Source organism: Pipistrellus hanaki (genome assembly GCF_964339955.1).
Source record: "Pipistrellus hanaki genome assembly, chromosome: 12".
NCBI classification, from domain to species: domain Eukaryota; kingdom Metazoa; phylum Chordata; class Mammalia; order Chiroptera; family Vespertilionidae; genus Pipistrellus; species Pipistrellus hanaki.
Window position 1 is genome coordinate 15,332,046 of NC_140514.1, and position 22,307 is coordinate 15,354,352.

The window sequence follows — 22,307 nt, forward strand, 5'->3', positions numbered from 1 at the left end:
CCAGCTGTGACCAAGGGGAGGAAGGCAGCAGGGCTCATGGGAGCGGCCAGAACTCAAATGCATGTAAAACCCACCCAGAGCCGAAACCGGTTTGGCTCAGTAGATAGAGCATCGGCCTGCTGACTGAGGGGTCCCAGGTTTGATTCCAGTTGTGGGGGGGGGGGGTAGTTATACCTTGGTTGCAGGCACATCCCCAGTATCGTGTGTGCAGAAGGCAGCTGATCGATGTTTCTCTCTCATCAGTGTTTTTAACTCTCTATCCCTCTCCTTTCTTCTCTGTGAAAAATCAATAAAATATATATTTTTTAAAAATAAAATAACCTGCCCAGAAGCCCACACCCACCAAGAGGCCACCTCCTATGCAAGAGTGTGACTGCATCTTCCTCAACACGCCCTTTGTCCGTGTCCCTCCTGGCCCCAACCTCACTATTAAAACCCCAACCTCTGACCTCCTGAAATAAGGCCGATAGGAAGGAAAAAACGAAAACTGCGCATCACAAGCCTACGATAGATGAGTCCTCCGTTCTCAAAGAGCTGGTACTGTTAACAGGTCCAATAACTCATTCATTCATTTACCAAACACGAAAGGTCTCTTCCATGCCAATGATCTGTTCCAGCACAGAGATGAATGAGAGATACCCATCCAGTCAGAGACCAAGACAAACGTTAATTACGGGACGGGGTGAGAAACGCTCTAGGAGACTCACACCCGTGCCAGGGGAGGCATCTGAGGGCCCCTGGCCTGCAGAGAGGGGGAGAGGGAGTGGCCACAGGTTCCAGCAGTGACGGACAGCCGGCCAGTGGAGCTCCCGCCTCCCTGCGCACAGGAGCTCTGCGCATGGAAACTTGTCGCATGAAATATGCATGGCGGGCACAGCTCTGAGAGCCGGGACCAGCTTCAGACTTCAGACTACTGGGAGGTGTCTGATGTCAGTGCCCCATTTACACGGGAACGGAGAGCTCGGAGGCTGACATAGTTGAAGTTGGAAAATTCTAAAAATAGCGTTTCCCCTCTGAGGCGCTGTTCTGAAATAATCAGAAGGTTTCTAAAACACAAACACTGATCATTCATATCTTCATCCTCCATAATCAGTGAAAGTGAGTTAACTTGGTCTCTGATAAAAATTTTAAAAAAGGAAGTATCTAATTCATTTTCTTTTATATATATATATATATATATATATATATATATATATATATACATATATATATATATATTCTTATTGATTTCAGAGAGGAAGGGAGAGGACGAGATAGAAACATCAAATGATGACAGAGAATCATTGACCGGCTGCCTCCTGCACACTCCCTACTGGGGATGGAGCCTGAAACCCAGGGACATGTCCTGACTGGGAACTGAACCATGATCTCCTGATTCAGTCTCCACTGAGCCACACGGACTGGACTAATTCATTTCCTTAACTTAGCATTCTAGGAGACTCTCCACATATAGGTGTAAAAAAAATTTTAGTAGCCATCCCAGTGTTTTTCACCGTTATTCAGTAGAGGAGTTTCTTTGTGCCATCGGATTACAGAAGTCAGTGAAACAAAGATAAACCCCATGGCATCCTGGGGGTTGACAAGGTGGCAGGAAAGGAGTGGACGGGAAGAAATGGCTGCAGGTCAGGGCCTCAGTTCCTGGCTGGAAGCCAGGGACGAAGGGGAGTGAGGAGAGAGTGGGAGGGTCAGCAAGGCCCGTTCCAGAAAGCGTGTCCTGGAGATGACTGGGACTCTTTGAGGTAAAGCAAGGAGGTGAGGCTGGGATCAGGAACATGAACTTGGCAGTCTTAACAAAGGAGTGATAGCCGAAACCGGTTTGGCTCAGTGGATAGAGCATCGGCCTGAGGACTGAAAGGTCCCAGGTTCGATTCCGATCAAGGGCATGTACCTTGGTTGCGGGCACATCCCCGGTAGGTGTGCAAGAGGCAGCTGATCGATGATTCTCTCTCATCAATGTTTCTAACTCTCTCTCTCCCTCTCCCTTCTTCTCTGTAAAAAATCAATAAAATATATTTTTTTAAAAAGAAAAAAAGAAAAAGAAACCATTAAAAAAAATTTTTAAAAAAAACAAAACCAACAACAACAACAACAAAGGAGTGATATTCAAAGACGTGAGACTGATGTTCAGGGCATTAAATTTGAAAAAAAGGCGGGAGTGCAAGGGGGTAAAAAGCAGAACCACCCAAGGAAACAGGAATAAAATGAGAAAGAAGAGCATTCTTTGACATCATGCAAACCAGCAGAGAATATTTCCAAGACTCAGTACCCAACAATCCCAGGACCAGGCCTGAGGGAGAGCGTGGTGCTTGGTTGGAGTGGCAGCATTGGCAGCCTACAGGGGGGCGCTTCTGTGCAACGCCGGGGTCCCAGGCCAAAGTGTGAATGTTGGAGGAGGGCGGAGGGGCCAGCGGTGAGGAAAGGAAAAGGGAAAAAGGAAGCAAGAAGAGAAAAAAGACAGTGTGGCACAGAGCAGCAGCAGGGCCGGCGGGAGGGTTTCCGAGAGAAGGGAAACGGTGTCAGTGGGACATGAGAGGGAAGGGCCAGCGGAGACGGTGCTGGGAATGGTGCCGCTCATGGTTCTGCCGTGTGGCTCGAACCCACGCTCAGCCTCCCCACCTCCTCCCTCCCATCTCACCACGCTCCCTTCTCCCGCCCTGCAGACTCTCCATCAGTCCTCCACCTCCCTGATCCCTCCCGCTTCGCCCTGGGACCAGCCACTTCCCCGCGTTCCCAGCTCACTCTTTGCCGTGAACTTTCCTAGGAGGAGGTGGGGGAGAGCAGAACCAGTTGAATGTATTATCTTTTCTTTAAAAAAAAATCTCCTTTTGCCGAGACCGGTTTGGCTCAATGGACAGAGCATCGGCTTGGGGACTGAAGGGACCCGGGTTCGATTCCGGTCAAGGGCATGTACCTTGGTTGCGGGCATATCCCCAGTAGGGGGTGTGCAAGAGGCAGCTGATCAATACTCTCTCTCATCGATGTTTCTAACTCTCTATCTCTCTCCCTTCCTCTCTGTACAAAATCAATAAAATATATTTTTTTAAAAAAATCTCCTTTAGCTGAAACCGGTTTGGCTCAGTGGATAGAGCATCAGCTGGCGGACTGATTCCGGTCAAGGGCATGTTCCCGGGTTCGATTCCGGTCAAGGGCATGTACCTGGGTTGCGGGCACATCCCCAATAGGAGGTGTCCAAGAGGCAGCTGATCGATGATTCTCTCTCATCGATGTTTCTAACTCTCTATCCCTCTCCTTTCCTCTTTGTAAAAAATCAATAAAATATGTATATTTTTAAAAAATCTCCTTTAATAGCCGAAACCGGTTTGGCTCAGTGGTAGAGTGTTGGTCTGCAGACTGAAGGGTCCCAGGTTCGATTCCGGTCGGGGCATGTACTTTGGTTACGGGCACATCCCTGGTAGAGGGTGTGCAGGAGACAGCTGGTCGATGTTTCTCTCTCATCGACATCTCTAGCTCTCTCTCACCCTTCCTCTCTGTAAAAAATCAATAAAATATATTTTAAAAAATAAAAATAAAAAAATAAAAATCTCCTTTAATAAAGTTGGTTCTATCTTTTGCAGTTGATACTCCTACAAAAGAGAAGCACTCAAGCCCGCCCTCTTCCCAGCACGGACGGGCCCCAGAGGAGGGTGCGTGGGACGGCTCACCGGTTCATCTTCCTCTTCTGCTGGGACTTAATCATGGTGCTCTCTTCGTCCCTCTTCTTCAGCACCTGGAAGTTGTACTCTAACTTCTCTTGGTTTAGCTGATACGTTGCTTTCATTTGCTGAAGCTGTTGCTCGAGAATCTAAGGTTCAAGTTTAAAAAATAATAATAATACTCACTGGCCCTGGCGTAATTTGTTACACCCGAGGGTCCCCGATGGCGCATTCTGGAGTCGGCCCAGGGGAACCTTAAGGACAAATGTCCTGCCTGAATCCTTAGAAAATCTATCAGGAGAGGCAAGCTGAAGGCCAGCCAGAAAAATACATAAATCGTGCAACGACAGGCTATCCTTCTGGTGCGTTAGAGATCTGAGTCACCCCCTAGAGATACCGTCAAGGTTAATGTTCCCATGGAAACCTGCCGGGTTCCCACCCTGACCTTCCCGTTGGCAGGATTAGCGTTTAGCAGACCATGATCATTTTAAAGGAGGACCGACACCCCATCCTTACTTTTGGGGTTCCCACTTGCTGTATTCATGCATCCAGCAAACATAGGGTGTCCCCAAAAATGTATACACACACTTTGAATGACTATAAGAGCAGTGTGTGTTAAAATGCATTCCATTTTTCCAAATTGGGCTATCGGCCGTTGAAGTGTGCATTCATTTTTGGGGGACAGCCTGTATTGACCGAGTGCCTATAGGGTATGCCAGACACTTCACTGGGTGCTGCTGGGAGAACTGGTCCTGCCCGGGCCAGGAGAGAGACAGGTAACGGGGACAGATAAGAATGAAGAGAGGGGTAAGCACAGGGTGGCCCGGGGCCAATGAGAGGAGTGCTTTCGAGGCCAGAGCAAGTACCCCTGAGAAGATGGCATCAGCGTGTCCCCCTGAGACCTGGAGAATGGGCAGGAGTTACTCTGGTGGAGCTACACCTGAGAGTGTAACTATTACATCTATTCTTGATCTTGAGAAGCAGGGACCAGTCACTGCGCCCTTTCAACCTCCCCAGCTCCCTCCGCCAGCCCGCAGACCTTTGCCAGGGAGTGCGCAGAGGAAGTGATCCCAGCAGCTATCCCTGCCCCGGGAGCCATCCTCAGGGAGGGCCTGGCCCGGAGGTGAGGCAGAGGAGGACAAAGGTGCTGCGACACTTTGTCAGAGGGCGTCACTTCCGGGTCCCTGTGGTACCCCGTGATTCCACCTTGTGACTGGAGCGATTAGTCAGCAGTGACTAATCCTACTTCACTCTCCCGACGTGTAAACTCCATTCAGGGACAAGGGTTGAACGGCCCCTTCAGAACCGCCCCATCTACTCTTTAACAAGTGGTCAGTGAAGATCCACACTGGTCACTGGGATGATAACCAGCTGTGCCTCTCCGTTTATCTGCTTGATTAGTCAAATTCTTACGTACTTTTACTAGTTATATGATTCTCTTTGTAACAGCGTTTCCTGGTTGAGAAGCTAGTATTTGCTCCGTATAGAAAATACAGTAAGGAGAAAGAAGACATAGGAGGGGAGGAGGAAAAGCTACCCACAATTCACTTCCCAAAGGCACCTCTGTTAACATATTGACATGTGTCCTTCCAGTGTCCTTTACATTTTATATCCTATTTTTCTCCCTTAATATTACAACATAAGAACTGTCTATGTTGCCCTAACCGGTTTGGCTCAGTAGATAGAGCGTCGGCCTGCAGACTCAAGGGTCCCAGGTTCGATTCTGGTCAAGGGCATGTACCTTGGTTGCAGGCACATACCTAGTAGAGGGGTGTGCAGGAGGCAGCTGATTGATGTTTCTCTCTCATTGATGTTTCTAACTCTCCCTCTCCCTTCCTCTGTGTAAAAAATCAATAAAATATATTTTTTTAAAAAGAATTGTTCATGTTAATCAAGTTTTATTAACATCACTTTAATGGTGCATACTTTGGTATAATAACTTATCATATATGAAGTATGTATGGGATATTTATCATACATTATATTTTACTATGTCCCTTCAATTGTACATTTATATTGTTTTGATCATTTTAAATATTAACATAATCCTTGCAACAACTGGATATTAAACCTTTTGGGTATTTTTTTTTTTTCTTAAACTAGATTCTCAGAAATGAAATCACTAGGTCAAAGGCTCTCAATAAATGGCTTTCCAAAGGGCAACTCATGGTTGACACTCCCGCTGGCCGTGTGTGCACACGCCCCTCCCCACACAGTCAGCACTGAGGTCGCACAGGGCAGGCTATGCGGTCCTAAGGGCAGCACAGGCCCTTGGGCGGGGTGCTTGGGGTGGGGCCGGGAGCTGCACCCCACTCTTCCCGAGCATGATTCAACGTAATTTGAAAGTTTCTGACTCGAACCACGTGCCAAAGGGCCTGTGGGAGATGCTGACAGCGCAGCCTCTGTCCAGTGCCGTCATCCGGGCCGGTCCCGCTGAGTGCTCCTCAGCCTGCGCCCCTCGGGGATCTTCAGGGGAGGGGCTGGGGCAGCTCTTCCTGCAGAGCTGCGATGGTGTACACTTCCGTGCCCCAAATGAAACCCGTCTTCCCGCTGCCAGTGCAACCGGCCCCGCACACAGGGGAGGGGACTGGTCCGTGAGGTGGCACAGCTCAAAGTCCAACGGAAAAGCTCCAGGTCGGATGGTGACACCCGGAGAAAGGAGGACATACGTGGAGGAGGAGGGTCTCCAGAGCTGCTCTGGATTTGAAAGACAATGAGTGGCTGTCCCGGCCTTCCCTCTGATCGTGGGGAGCCCCGGGCCCCGGAGCGCCTGGATGTCTGCCCCGATGATGCCCAGGGAACCCTCCTCTTAGCTCTGCAGTAAGCGCCATCACTGAGATGCCACTCCCCCGAACACAGGACTGTTCAATATCACAGCAGGGTGACAGCCGAGTTACAAACACGAGCTCTAGCCCGTGGACTTCCGTGTAAATGTCATTCTTCAAGGCAGGCGATTGCACAACAGTAACCATTTCTTACATCACGCACCTTGAAAGGAGCAAAACACCCTTGGTGTCACGTTTTTGGTCAGTGTTGTGAAGACACCACTGGTGCCTCACCTCCTTCTTCCATGAACACGATTTACAAAACTCTGAACCAACGTAATCAGGTCATGTCTTTCCTCTGTGACATGAAAGAACTTAAATCTGTGCTGATTTTCTAGGCAAATGATAACGCTAACCTGTCACCTGATGGCTTCAGTTTGCATCGCTTTGCCTGTGCGTGCAGCTGAATACTTATCAGCGGCTTTACTTCCTCTTGTGCAGCACGTTCACTCCTGCTCTCTGCCGGGCACGTTCTCCCAGGACTGGCGCCTGGAGCGTCGGCGATGTGCCGGGCACTGTCCTCACCGTCTCTGCCCGACCACAGGCCAGCCACCCTTCACTCAGCTCTGTCCCAGGACAGCCTGGCATGGGTGTGGACATGGGTGTGGGTGTGGGTGTGGGTGTGGGTGTGGGTGTGGGGGGGAGGGAGGAAGGGAGGGACCGCTTTAAGTTCACGATGTCACTTAGGACGTGCTGTCACTGAACTTACAGAACCAATCGCAGTCTGTGCGGGCGGTTACATGGATTGCAGGGCTCACTGTTTATTTGCAACACCATGCTCCCCATATTTCAGCACCGGTGACGCTATTGCTAATTACCTCAGGTTTTGGTCTCAACATACAGCCGTTCTTGATTGCCGAGCATTAAGTATACATAGTTTTATGTTTTAAAATAATGATTCATTATGTTAAATGTCTTCACTTCTTTTTCAGTTATCCAGAGATATTTAGCAAAGTTGTACTTTATGTTGTGATTAATATTTTGGTATTAATAGTAGCAGCCCCTGATGTTGAATTAAACCATTTTACAAGTTTAAATGAGCATATAGACTCTTTAAAAAAAAAAAAAAAAAAAAAAAAAAAACACAAAAAGCCCTAGCCGCTTTGGCTCAGTGGATAGAGCATCAGCCTGCAGACTCAAGGGTCCTAGGCTCGACTCTGGTCAAGGGGATGTGCAGGAGGCTGATGATTGATGTTTCTGTCTCACTGATGTTTCTAACTCTCTTTCTCCCTTTCTCTCTGTAAAAAATCAATAAAAAATATATATTTAAAAAAATTTACTTCCTGCATCAAGAACTAAGAGTTTCTGGCAGCTTTATGGAAGCCGGGGGGGGGGGGGGGGGGGCAGAGTGCACGATGTTTCTGGGCTTCTCTCTGCTCATTCATCATGTGACCTGCCTGGCAATGAGCACTTGAAGAGTTTACCCATCAAACCAAACCCGTGTGCGCTGGAGCCCTTCTGTTTTTGTGATTCGCACACACTCCAGTTCCACATCTCGGCACGGAGCCAGTGCCACGAGTTAGTTAATTGGTTAAGAAGATCACGCGTGACGCTGCGCTGCGGGACCATCTGCGGGCCATCGATGCCGCTCGCCTTCCATGTCCAGTGCAGGGGCGGCGCTGAGGCCCTCTGATTGGGTCCAATTTCCTGAAACAGCGCGTGCACCGCAGCACGGGGAGCCTCCGTCTGATTCTGTCCTCCCAGGGAAAGGGACAACGCGGTGCCGCATGCTCTGGGTTTCCATTCTAACACAGGGAAGGTCCGTTTGCAGAGGAACTGCACACACTTTCCCACTCGGAGGACCACCACCAGCCTGCGCCCTCCTCCTCCCCGACACACACACACACACACACACACACACACACACACTTCGCCCTCAGTCCTTCCAGACACGGGGCGCCTGCACTGCCAGGCCTCCCGGGCTCACTGCCCCCGGCCACCCACCTCCTCAGTCTGACCTCGCCTCCAACCCCCATCATCTTCCCACGGCCCAGAGTGTCTGGCTCTGCTGGAGCATTTGAAAATTAGATTGGGAACATGAGGTGCCACTCCCACAACTCAACAGCAAACAATAAGTTACCCAGTTAGAAAGCGGGTGGAGGGCCTGAATAGACATTTCTCCAAAAAGACATACAAATGGCCAACATGTGTATGGAAAGTGCTCAGCATCAATGATCATCAGGGAAATTAAAAGCAAAATTACAACAAGATACCACCTTACACCTGTTAGGATGACTACTATCAAAATAACAGAGAAAAACAAGTGTTGTCAAGGATGTGGAGAAGAGAGAACCCTGTGCCCTGTTGGTAAGAATATAAATGGGTGCAGCCACTTCGGAAACAATATGGAGGCTCCTCAAAAAAATTAAAAATAGAATTATCTTTTTTTTTTTTAATTTATTCTCACTTGAGGATTTTTCCCCCCATTGATTTTAGAGAGAGTGGAAGGGAGGGAAGAGAGAGAGAGAGAGAGAGCATTTATGTAAAAGAGCCACATCAATTGGCTTCCCTTGACTAGAATCAAACCCATGACCCTTCCGTTCGCAATCTGATGCTCTAACCACTTAGCAAATTGGCCAGGGCTAACTAGAATTACCATTTGACCCAGCAGTCCCAGTGTTAGGTATGCATCCAGAGGAACTAAATCTGGGTTTTTTAAGAGATAGCTGTATTCCATGTTCATTGCAGCATTATTCACAATAGCCAAGATATGGAAACAAACTAAACGTCCAGCAATGGACTAATGGATAAAGAAAACACGCCCTGTACATACAGTGGAATATTATTCAGCCTTAAAAAAGGAAGGAAAGTCTGCCGTACGTAACAATACAGATGGACCAGGAGGAGGCTACGCCAAGTGAAATAAACCAGACAGACAGAGGGGTCTGCATGCGGGATCTAAAACAGCTAAACTCGTAAAAGCAGAGGGTAGAATTTGCTGCTGGGGCTGCCTGGGGCTGACGGTGGAAGAAATGGAGAGGCATTGGTCAGAGCATACCAAGTTTTGGTGCCCCGGGATGAATAATCCTGGAGATTGACTGTACAGCAGCGGCCTGGTTAGCAATTCCATACAGTATACTTAACATTTTGTTAAAAGGGTAGATCTTACAGTAACTGCTCTTACCACAAAAGAAAAAACACAGCAACACAAGAACACAATGTTCCATTACTTCTCTGTTTGAGGTCAGTGGTTTTTTTAGTTTTGCCACATTAATTATCATATTACCAAGATAACTCCAGACAGCCTGACAATAGCCATTTTCATGAACAACTGTAATGTATGCAGCCCACACAAACAGCCCTGCTCTGTTACAGACTCCAGTGTTCTCTGTCAGTAACTCTCATTTCCACGACATTAATATGAGAAAGGCCAAGGAGCATTCTCCGGGCTGGTAAAAATATCTGTAGTCTAACGGGGCTCTCTAGTTCCCTTCTTTATGTGGAACGACAAGAGGTGTAAGAACTAAAATGCTACCAGAGGCCACGGGGGAAACTGACATCTAACGTGCTTTCCCAGCGGAGACGGAAATGAAGAGACCGAGCTCGAGTAGGAAGAGGAAACCGTGTTGCGTCTGAACGTAATCACAGGGGTTACTTTTCCAAACTGACGTTTTAACACGGAATCTAGACTTGGAAAGAACTTTAGAACCGAGGAAGGCTGAGCTCCTTCCCACTGCGGGGACCCTGCAGCCGCTGAAGACCGACGGTCATTCCGCCTGGGAACGCTCCCTGAGATCTGGGGCTGTTCTGAGGACTAACCTATTCTACCTCGGACAGTTCTGACCGTGAGTCAGAATCTGCCCTACGCCAACGTCCAACCGCCAGTCAGGGGGCCGCTTGGAATCACGGCAGGTACCGGCTATCCAGCCCGAGGGAACGGGGCGGGAGCCCCGGGCAGACCGTTTACTGGATAAGGGCCTTGTCTCGGAGCCTCCATTCCCGGCACGGAAGACGCTGTTAGTGATTTCTCCCTTTCGTGTTAATGGGAGGATTAGAGCAATTGTCTACGGCCAGGGGTCTTCAAACTACGGCCCGAGGAGTCTGATCCGGCCCGCCAGGTTTTTTGGGCAGTGAGTGCAGCCGAGGTGTTACAGTAGGAATTAGTAGTTCATATAGTCCGGCCCTCCAGCTCTCTGAGGGACCGTGATCTGGCCCCCACTTTAAAAAGTTTGAGGACCTCTGGCGGTCCGGAATGTGGAAGACGCCCATCAGACGGCCACTGGCCTAGTCTCTGCCCTGGGATGCAGCCGCCATTTCCCTCTGCTCGGCGCACACGCACAATTCTCCAATGCTTCCCCACGGCCCGTGCTTCCCAGCCCCCTGTAGGCACGTGGGCAGTTCCCCCCTAGTTCACTGCAGAGAGCATGTCTTCCCGCGGGTCTTGTATGTGAGTGCCTTCAGAGAGGGCCCTTCCACAGGAAGCAGATCCGCAGGAAATGTCTGCTGAACGGGCCCCTCTGGGATGTGAGGGGCGGGCGAGGGGGAGGGCGCCCGGGGGCTGAGCCCGCTCTGGCGGAGGCGCGCGTGCGCGGTACCTGCACATCCTGCTCCAGCTTGATCTTAATCATGTTGTACTCCTCGAAGTCCCAGATCCGCTGCTTGCTCAGCTGCTTCTCGTAGTCCTCCACTTTCTTGAGGCGGGTCGTGAGATACTCCAGCTGAAGACACGGAGACGAGGGGAAGTCAGGCCCCTCCTTGTCCCGGCTCAGTCCCTCGGGGGCCTGGCGAGTGTGGCACGGGGACGCCTGGTGGCGTCATGACTCTCGAGGGAGCTGTTGGCGCTCAGAAGCCCCCTGTGCCCGAGGCTTTGAGTTGCTGAAGGGGTCCTTACTTCAGAAGTCCCCAGAGGAATGCTCCAGTAGGAGATTAAGCACACGGGGATGTCCGGGACATGGAGGGAGCAGGCAGTAACCTTGTCATGACTCATGTGTGGTGCCAGGGGGGACGAGACCTATCGGGGCGACCACCTCACAGGCATGTCCATGTCTAATCACCGTGCTGTACACCTGAAACTAATACCATAGTGTGTGTCAGCTCTCTCTGAAAAATAAATCGGGGGTGGAAGGAGAAGCTAAGCACAGACCCTGCGGTCGATGTCTGTATTTCTTAAAAAAGAGGAAAAGGACCCATTGAGTCTTGGTCGAGTCATTTCTTTGTGCCTTGCATTTCTGAAACAAAGGGATAGCCCTGCACCCTGTAAAATGTGCCTTAAAGCACTTTCTTGGGCCACAAAAAATACCCATGGCTGAGAGAGATGCCCAGGAAACGGGAGAAAGTGGCAGGACCATGGAAACCACAGCGAGCCACGAGGTGGCCCCGCACCCAGGGGTAAGGGCCGCACTGCTGGACGAAGAGCAGTACCGACCGTCCGCCGTGGCCACCCTCCCGACGCTACACCGGCCAGCTATTCCGTCACAGAGGACATCGCCCCGCCTGCACGGACCCCCGGGACCCCCATCCCTCCCGCCCCACCTACCTCTTTGGCGTTGTGAGCCTGCAGCGCCCGCTCCCATTTCTTCTTATTGCTGGACAGCAGCTCCTGCCGCTCCACCTCGAATGCTTTCTACGACCGAGAAGGAGAAGGGCTCTGTGTCCGTTCGGAGTAGGCAGGGGCCACGGTATCAAAGAGCCCACCGCTGGCAGGGGGGGCCCCGTCACCAACCACACACAAACCCCAGGCGGACCCGCAGAGGGTCATGGGGCCCAATGACTGCCGACGGAGCTGCGTGGAAGTGCGTGTTATGAAGCGTGTACTTCACACAAGTTTAGAGAGGAAATGTGCCAACCGCCCTGGGGCTGAGTCGGTATCCGAGGCAGGGAGCCGGAGGGAGGCCAATGCCCTTGGTGGCAGTCGCAGGGCAAACCCTGGCATCCAATGCAACCATGACTGGGGTTGGTGTGTGCTGTGGTTGGGGTTCCCGTGAAGCCATGGCAGCATGAAGCTCACGAGGAGACCTGGGACACAGAAATGAGTCTATAATACGAAGAGAGAGGGGCCCCTCCTCCTGCTCTCTCACTTTGGAAAGATCTAAGTCTCTACTTCAATTTAATATTTCATTCCAAGTACTGATTCCTGAGTCCTGTTTGGCATTCCCCTTTGCCATCCCTCATCCCTAACTATCATAAACAAATCTACACTAATAAAAGAGGAATATTCAAATTGGCCATACCTCTGTGACGCCCATCAGCCAATCAGGGGTGGGCATGCAAATTAACCCAACAAAGATGGTGGGTTAATTTGCATATGCAGGCAAGGAGTGGCTAGGCAGGGCAGGACACCTGCTATGAGGGGGAGGGCGGGGTGCAAAGGGAGGAGCTACAGGAGTGGCGCTGCAGCCAGGAGTGAGGACTTGCAAGCTCCTGGGTGGCAGGAGCAAAGCCAGGGGAAGGAAGACCTATTCTTGCAGGAATCTTCGTGCAACAGGCCTCTAGTCAGATAAATAATGGTCAGGCAACACTATGCTCTCTCCTCCGCTCCTCTCACCCTTACCCAGTTTCATATTCTTTCAAAGCACTTATCACCACCTGTCAACTGACTTGTTTAGCACTGTGTCTGCCTGCCGGCTAGCTGTCCCCTACAGGGCACAAGCTTCATCCAGGGCCTATTTTTGTCCATGGCCTTGTCCCCAGCTCCTGGCACCGTGCCTGGCAACAGTGGATGGCTGATGACTATTTGTTGGATGAGTAAGTAAGCCCAGAAAGCCCAGGGCAGAGACAGGAAGCAGAGGACCAAGACACTGGGCCCCTCCTGAGGTGGTGAGGACAGACCAGCGGTCCCCGCTGGGCGGAAGGCGGGCCTTGATCCCCGTCACCTCGATGTGGGTGAGCTCCCGGCGGAAGGTCTTCATCACAGTCTTCACTTGCTCCTCCATCCGCTCCAGGAGCACGCAGATGTCCTCCGACTGCTTCTTCAAGTCCTTCACGTACTGGTCATCCTTTATTTTTAACTCCTAGAAAAGACATGTCCGCGGCTGGCCACAAGCGGAGGGAGACCCTCTCCTCAGCACCTGTGACCACTCGGAACCACAGCTGCACAAGGAGGTGGCGGCTTCGGGGGCGCTGCGGGGCGGGCTCGGCGCAGGGCCCAGCTCTGAAGGGGCCGCCCGGCATCGAAGCCTCCGTTCCTGCTGCTGCAACGTCCCCACAACATCCCCGAAGGCCCAGCTGTGCCCGCTGAGCAATGAGTGTCCCGGCTCCGCCGTGGGAACAGACCCCTGCAGACTGAGTCCCACTCCTTCCCTACACACGATACAGGTTTCTGTTAGGAAGCCCATCGCTCTGCAGTGACCACCCAGCTTTTTCTTCTGCGTAAGGTGGATGGCCTGAGCTGTGCAGCACCCCGAGGCCTGAAGTGAGGCCTCCACACTTTTTTCACTCAGGAGAAGCAAGCCAATAACCCAGCGAACCCTCCTCTCCCCCCAGGCCCACCCCACCTGGCTGGCGCTGGGTGGCCCGGGCCTCTTGCCTGCTGTAACTCGCTGATGAGCTTGTTCTTATCTTCTATCAGCCCCGCACAGTGCACCTGCTGGGAGTTGAGCATCTCCCACAGCTCCTGGGGAATTTTCTTGTGCTTGCCCTCCTCCCACTTGGCGGTGATTTCGTCAAATTTGTCCTGGCTGGTCTTGACTTCGTTCTCCAGTTTTTCAAGCCTGCAAACGCAGACACGCGGGCCATGCCAGCTCAGCTTCCGACACTGCCTTCCCGCAGCGCAGGCGGGTCCTCCAGACTATAAAACAGGGCTGGGTACCAAGCTCTACCTCCGGGTACGCCCACCCAAGACCAAACCAGGCGGAGAGAAATCTTTAATGCTTGACTATAAGAGAGTGAGACCAAACAAACAAAGTGGCACCTAACAAAAATGAATCAACAGTAAAGCTAAACACACGCACATGTGGATCGAGAGCCAGTGGGTCACCCACTTCTGAGTAAGATGGTGACACACAGTAGTTAAATACTCGGTCCCTGGAGTTCCATGCCTTGTGTTCAAGACTTGGCTCTGCCACTAACTGACGTTCAACTGTAGACAAATTGCTTGGCCTCGGCAAGCCCCATTTTCCTCATCCAGGAAATGGACAGGATGGCCGTGTCCGCCTTCACATGCTGTCATCAGGATCAATAGGATGATGCTCAGCACAGTAGCCACTTACCAAGCATGTCATGTGACCTATGCCTCTGCACAAGCTGTCCCCTCGGCCTAAGTGCCCACCCCTCACTTCCCACTCATCCTGTACAGCCCAACTCGGGCGTCACTTTGCCTGGAGAGCTTCCTCCACATTCTCTCCAGAGAGAATCAGAGGCCTCCCCATCTCTGTCTCCACAGCTCTTTACCCTTAACCTTCACCTCCGTGTCTATCTGGACTAGACATTAAGACCAGAGTCTGGCTTCACTCCTTTCTGCATCTTTCACTCCCGGCTTGGCGCATCCCCGGGAATGTAAGACTTGAGAAAGGGAGGAGGAAGGGGGAAGCCAGAGGGAGGGAAGAGGATTTTACTAGACTGAGTTTGACAAAGCCGCTTTCCGGCAACTGGGGACAACTTAGGGACCTGCAAAGGAGACGTCCCCACAAACACCAGGCTCCCAGCAGGGGCTCCTCACCTCAGCCGTTTCAGCTCCTCCTCCTCCCCCCTCCGGTGGATCTCTCTGATGTCGCTAGCCACCTGGATATTTGTCACCAGCTCGGTGCCGTAGAGCAGCAGTTTAGCCAATTTCTGAAAACAAAGAACTTACAATGTTAGAACCCTTTATAAAGAACTTGTATACTTACAACATTTATAAAACTTGATAAGGAATTTATACGTTTATAAAACTTTAAATTTATAAAATTAGAAACATTTTACACAACTGTTGGGAACTCTTCTATCCACCCAAACTGGAATCAAAAGCCACCTTAAGACTTTTTTTTTCCTTTTCTTTAAATTCTTTTAAAAAATTTTTTTTAAATTTTAATTTTTTTTAACCTTAAGACTTTTAATAACACCATCTACGTATGTAGCAGCCCATTTCCACCATGACATTTGTGCTGTGATGTGACAGCTTATGATCTCATAGCACTCTGCAATTCTGGATGAACTTGAACTCCTTCTCAGAGCAGGGATCAGCCAACCAGCAGGCTGGCATGTGCTCTAGGTCCATATGCTTTCCCCAGGAGACCTCCCAGTGGCTGACCCTGCCGGGATCCTTTCTGAGACTCTCAGCTGGGGAGGTGAGGCAGACAGTCACAGTTGTCCTCCCCAGCCCATTCCCCCTCTTCTTTCAGTAATCAAATACCCACAGTTTAGCTGGGCATTTGATCTCCTAAAATAGACACATCTCCCAAATCCCCTTGCAGTTAGAATGCCTGATCATTAGCACGTAAGTACAATAGAACAGATTGTGTCCCTACTGAATTGTGCCTTGAAGGGAAAAGGTGCGCCTTCTGCAGGCCATGCCCTCTCCCCCCAAGGCTGGAGTGAGGGGCTAAAGTCCGATATGAAGAGCATGTGAAGGGCAGAAGGAGGTGAGGGCCCGACCTTGAGGAGTCCCCATTTCAGCCCCGGACTGTTACATGAGGCAAAAAAGTAAGCCTCCACCTCATTCAAGCTAATGTTATTATATGTGGGATCTTTTCTACAGGGGCCCTAATACAGGAGAGAACTGTAGCTGGCTGCACTACCCTCTCCCTTAACGGCTCAGGAATTTTGCTGTTGGTACCACTCCTTCGAATCCCTCTCTGTAAATTCCACACTCAGTGTCTTCATTTTTGTGATGTCAAAATTTCAAGCCAAAAAGTTCAAGTATCCTTATGTCGCGCCTAAGACTTTCCAAGTCTGTTTTGGAACTTAAAAATTCTCCAACTCTCAAATCATTTTGGAACCTGGAACCTATAGATATCTTTACCTCAAGAAGTCATTGAAATGATCAGAGACTCTATTTCATCTTGCTAGTGTACAGAAATTTTGAAATGCAGTTTAAATAAGTATAAAACAGACCTTAAACCCAGATATCTTGGGTACTGCTGACTTTTTTAAATGCCCGAAGCTTATAGCTTGTACCAAAATGATTTTACAGGCATAAGGAAGTAAATTTGAGCAATCACTGAAGTTCAGTGCAATTTCCTATTTTCTACTCACGACAATGCAAACATCAGAAATTTCCAAATCAAGTATTTAAGCCTTGAAGTAACACCGAAAATGTTAGTCACCCACAGACCAACAAACACACTGCTAACATTTTTGAGACCCAGGAGAAGAACTTAAATGGAGGTCTACATACCATATATCTAAATATTTAGAAATTATAATTCAGTGTTATAAACAGTTTATAAAATATACTCTTTCCTCCTACCTCAACACCTTCATAACAATTTAGAAGTTCCACCCAGAACTTGGTGGCTAAGGGAGAGCCAGTCTCTGGCCCCCAGCCTGCAGTCCACCCCATTCTCTTCCCATCCCACTGCTGGCCTACACCACTCAAGGCTTCACAGGCAGGCGTGTGAATTTCCCAGACCATATCCAAACTCCATCAGGCCTAAAGGTTATACAACAGTGACCTCGTCTGCCCTGAGCAGGTCAGACCCTGGAAAAAGTCTCGTGCAGGCTTGAAAGCAGGCCCAGAACCCTTTGGGCAGGGAATGTGTGGTTCTGTGGGCCACAGAGAGCGATCCAAAGAGGGAACTTGGGCTCTGAGTGAACCTGAGGCAAGTCCACTTGGGAGGAGGGGGGGTGCACCCAGAGGGAAGCCAGAGCGAGACACGGGAGCCTCCTCACCGCCATGACTCTCCAATAGGCTGGCGCAAAAGGACCAGAGAAAGAAAGAAAAGGCGTGAATATTTTTTAAATTTTCATTGAATTTATTGGGGTGACTAAGAAAAGGATATAGGTTGAAAGGTATAAATATTACGCAGGAAGAGATAAAACTCGTTTTCAGACGATAGGATTATATATGCAAAGCATAACCTCCCCTGACCAGGCCAGCTTAGTGAGCCATTTCCCATGTCTCATTTCCCACAGGATCACTGTCTGTGCAGTCCACTTCACAATTCATTAGCTGTGGCACTTTGCTAGGTCTGACTTGCTGTTTGGAGCTGGCGTTTCTGTTTCTCCAGCCACAAAAACGACTTGTTCCAAGTCCTTTATTAAATATCCCAGGAGCCCTGCCATTACCAGGGAAGAGCAGCTGATGATGTTCTTTTTAGTGTTTACTGAGCACAGACCATGCGCCACTCCATAGGCAAAGAGGCTCTTACTCTCACAGAGCTTACAATTTTTAAATATATATTTATTTATTTCAGAGAGAAAGGGAGAGGGATTGAGAGAGAGAGAAACATCAATGATAAGAGAGAATCATTGATCAGCTGCCTCCTTCACACCCCACACTGGGGATCGAGCCCACAACCCGGGCAAGTGCCCTGACCTGGGATGGAACTGTGACTTCCTGGTTCACAGGTCACAGCTCAACCACTGAGCCAGCTGGGCTAGAGCTTGCAATTTTACTGCGGACACTGCATGCACACACAGTGATTTGAAAAGTCACACAGGGCAGAAAACGATCCAAAATGAAATGAATTAAAGGAGGTCAGCCTGGCTTGCAGAGGAACTCATGGAAGGGCTGGGACTTGGATGGTCTGAAAGTCTGGGAAGGTAACCTGGAGACAGGAGGGGAGAAAAGGGAGAGGAGAAGAGGGAAGAAAAGGAGAGGGGAAGAGCTTGGCATTCCAGATGGTCAAAGGCACAGAGCAGAAAGGATGAAGCCACTGGAGGTAGGTAAGCAAGTGGGTCGGCCTCGCCAAGGTGGAAGAAGGCCCAATTAGGTAACTATGGTAGAGAAGATTGCAAAGTGAAGATGGGAACAGACGACACGAGCTCTTGAATGTCAGTTTAAAGTACTTTGTCCTTTTATGTATAGTGAATGCCATAAAAGTATATGAATCAACAAGAGGCTGCATCAACCCAAGAAACTTTAATATGAAAGCTCACTCCTAAAGAGCTTCCAAATGGGAAAGTTTCGGATTCAGTTCTGTCTAGAGACAGGAAATAGGATCTCTACTGAGATTTCATCCCTACTGAGTTTCTTCCAGTCTAAATACAAAGACGGCTCTAGCTGGTTTTGCTCAGTGAATAGAACATCGGCCTGAGGACCAAAGGGTCCTGGATTCAATTCCGGTCAAGGGCATGTACCTTGATTGCAGGCTCCTTCCCTGGCCAGGGCTCTGGTCGGAGCGCATGCAGGAGGCAACCAATCAATGTCTCTCTCTCACACTGATGTTTCTATCTGTCTTTCCCCTCTCTCTGAAAATCAATGGAAAAATATCCTCAGTGAGGATTAAATAAATAAATAAATAAAATAAAATAACTAAATACAAAAACCGGGACATCACACCTAGCTATCTAGTCTCACGGGACCGTCAGGACCCATTTGCTACCCAGTTCATACCAGTCTGCTTTCTTCTTTCTGTTTATAACTCTTGCTTTGATCTTCCTCACTCTCCTTCTTCCCATCTAAATAGTCTCCAAGCGCTTCCCTGTGATGGAAAAGAATAGAGAAACTAAAGTTATTTCTAGTATTTAACTTCTATATGCCAAGGTTTCATGGGAATTCATACCATATACAAAAATACTTTCCATGTGGTAAATAATTTAGATATTAAAAAAATGATCATAAAACCCTTTAAGTATATAAAGGAGAGAGAATAAAGCCAAAGTTAGAATTAGAAAAAAAAAAAGTTGATTTTACTTCCCAATTTTTTTAAAATTTTATCCTTGAAAGTCAAAGGATAAACTGGTAAAAGATATTTGAAAAAACCTTGCTCTCCATAAAATAGAAAAGCCTCCTTCAAATCAATATTAAAAAAAAAAAGACAATATACCAAATTGAAAAATTGGCAAAGAATGTGAAGAGGCAATTCACGGAAGAAATACAAATGGCAAACAGACAGTTAAAAATAGGTTCCACTTCACATATAAGCAGAGAAATGAAAATGAAAACCCTGTGAGGTATCATTATTCTCCTATCAGACTAGGAAGGTTTTAGAAGGTTGGCAATACCTATTCACACTCACAGGGCAATGCTAATTCTCCTGATCTCTGTCCGAATAGGCCAGAACCATCCAGATATCCCACAGAATATCACAGTGATTCATCACATCAGCGTTGGCACACTATGGCCTATGATACACATCTGACCCACCTGTTTCTGTATGGCTCACAAGTGAAGAATAATTTTCACATTTTTAAGAGGTTTTTTTTTTAAAAGAAAGTTGAGGGTGAATAGGCAGAATACATTGAAACCATTCTGTACAATACTGTACTAGTGGATCCTTGTCATTATTTAGTTGTCAAAATGCACAGAACAGCAAGAGTGAATCGCAGTGGAAAGTACGGACTTTGGCTGACAATGACGTGTCAATGAGGTTCATCGATTGTAACCAAGGTACCACTCTGGCGGGGGATGTGATAGTGGGAGGAGCTATGCATGTGTGTGGGGCACAAGGTATATGAGAATACTCTGTATCTTCCAGTTGATTTTTCTGTAACCCAAAAACTGCTCTAGAAGAAACAAAGTTTATTCATTTAGGGGGAGAAGGATCAAATAGAAAGGAAATTTTGGGAACACAAACATTCTGTGAGATTCACTTTTCAGTGCCCAGTCACTAAAGTTTTGTTAGAACGTAGCCACACAACGTTGGGCCACTTGTGTCCCATGGCCAGCAGACAATAGGGAAGCCATCATCTTACTTGGGCAGCTGACCCTGACCAGCAGGACAAGGTGCCATGCTTATACAGGGAGGGAGGGAGGGAGGGAGGGAGGGAGGGAGGGAGGGAGGGAGGGAGGGAGGGAGGGAGGGAAGGAGGGAGGGAAGGAGGGAGGGAGGGGGCTCAGGAATTCGGGGACTGCAGGTGCCTCTGCTTCTACCCTCTGGGACAGTCCACTGTGCCTGTGAATGGATGGGTGTGGCAACCCTGGCCTGGAAGGAACAAGGCTATCGTCTCAGACACTTCAGGAAGGAGCATGGTCACACAGCAGTAGAGGCGCTGAGAGCAGCAGAAGTGGGAGCTGAGGTCCACTGGATCCGTACTTGGGGAAGGCGGGCAGGCTGGGAGGGAAGGGGAGACAGACCCTGAGGGCAGGTCCCGACGGCCTGCATGTCAGTGTATTGGCCACAGTGCGGGCTGCACCTGGCTCCCAGTGAAAGCATTGAAAGGACTGTTATTTCTGCTTTTTAACTTTATTAGTGTGTTCAATGTTTTAATATCCCACACTTTACTTGAACTTTCTGGAATGAAAGTTTTCTATCAAGAAACAAGGCCCTCTGCCCTGGCCGGGTAGCTCAGTTGGTTAAAATATGTTCAGCTATGTATCCAAGGTTGTCGGTTTGGTCCCTGGTCAAGACACAAAAAAATATTCATCAATGAATGCATGAGTAGTTAGAAAAAGAGATGTTCTCCCTTCCTTCCTCTCCCTCTCTTTAAAATCAATAAATACATTTTAAAAAAAATTTTTTAAAGGCCTTCTCACCCTTTGGGGCACTCCTGCCCCTCACTGCAGGGGACTCCTGCCCTGGCAGCACCGCACACCTAGCGCTCCCCCCCCCCTCCCCATTGCCTCCGGAACACCATCCCCATCCCCATCCCCATTGCCTCGACCCGCCCAGCCCCTGCTCACCGTCTCCGGGCTTCCAGGCGCGCTGCGATGCGGAGGCGCCGGGCCTGGATTCGCTCCTGAGGATTATCCGAATTGATCGAGGGCCCGAGAACCTGAGTGGCTAAGTGTTCATCCTCCTTATCCTCCAAGATCCCCAGGGGTACAGGCGGATTCATGGCGGGTGCCTCCCCCAGGCAGCTCGGCCCAGGACCAACGCTGGACCGCCGCCGGTTGCTAGCAACAAGTCGTTGCCAGGGTAAAGCAGTCACCTGACCCGCCGCTGGAGGCGATTGCGTGCGCACCTCAGGCCCCGCCCACCGGCGTTCAGACGTGGAGTCCCAGCTTCGGGCTCATTATCCCTCTCCACAAAGGACCAGTCATATTAGCACAGATTGGAAGACTGAAGAGCTGGACCAAGTGTGGTTCATGGCTTACTAACACTCATGACTTAATGCATCATTCATTCATCACCAAATGGCTATTCCTCAAAATCATATTCATCCAATATTATTGAGCACCTCATGGGCATGTCCCTTCCTCATAGAAGCTGCCTTCTGATAGGTCCACTCGGAGTTTATCGCCTCGCTGGGAAGTTTGAACTGAAGTGTATTGCACCCATCTATTCATCATCGAGTTCCTACATTGTGCATGGGCCCCCTCCTCCTCTAGCATGTGAAACCCCATCCCATCAATCCAGTTTTACCCAGCAAGGGATTATTGTCTTCTATAGCCGCTTTCAATAGGGCTAAAACCTAGGGCAACCCCACCAGCACCATCTTACAGAAAGAGGGGGAGCAGAGGGAAATAGTACCAGGGGCGTGGGGGAAGGGGGGAGGGATAAGTAAAGGGTACAGAACATACTTAAAACTCTCAAGGAAGCACTGTCCCCTGAAAAAAGCACTATTTCCTGGCTGGTTTTGTGTCTCAATGTCAACAAAATAGTATTCTTATTGAGAATTAAAACCCTTTTTAACATTTGACAGGGCCTTGACCCATTGGCCTGTGGGAAACTCCGGAGGGGGCATGTCGTGAGAAGAGGCAGGTCCTAGTCCTAGACCTGCCCTGCAACCATGGATAAGTCACAACTACTTGAGGATCATTTTCTCAGCTGTCATTCCGTACCGTCTGCCTACTCAACTCAAGAGGCAATTACGACAAGGCCAAGGCAGACAGGTTCTTTTGATGTACAACTGGCCATAAAGAACTCAG

General features: G+C 49.3%; 1 protein-coding gene across 1 annotated transcript in view; it reads right to left on the bottom strand.

Annotated features, from left to right (window-relative positions):
- The window catches only part of DRC1 (dynein regulatory complex subunit 1), a 31,512-nt gene extending 10,172 nt beyond the window's left edge, over positions 1 to 21,340 (bottom strand). The window contains exons 1-8 of the mRNA XM_084901402.1: positions 21,120 to 21,340; positions 18,891 to 18,978; positions 15,075 to 15,187; positions 13,944 to 14,127; positions 13,291 to 13,428; positions 11,955 to 12,041; positions 11,014 to 11,136; positions 3,663 to 3,802 (exon numbers count right to left, since the gene is read on the bottom strand). Of these exons, the coding sequence (XP_084757528.1) occupies positions 3,663 to 3,802; positions 11,014 to 11,136; positions 11,955 to 12,041; positions 13,291 to 13,428; positions 13,944 to 14,127; positions 15,075 to 15,187; positions 18,891 to 18,978; positions 21,120 to 21,274 (1,028 nt within the window). The 5' untranslated portion in view covers positions 21,275 to 21,340. The remainder of the gene's footprint in view (positions 1 to 3,662; positions 3,803 to 11,013; positions 11,137 to 11,954; positions 12,042 to 13,290; positions 13,429 to 13,943; positions 14,128 to 15,074; positions 15,188 to 18,890; positions 18,979 to 21,119) is intronic.
- Positions 21,341 to 22,307: the final 967 nt, after the last annotated feature.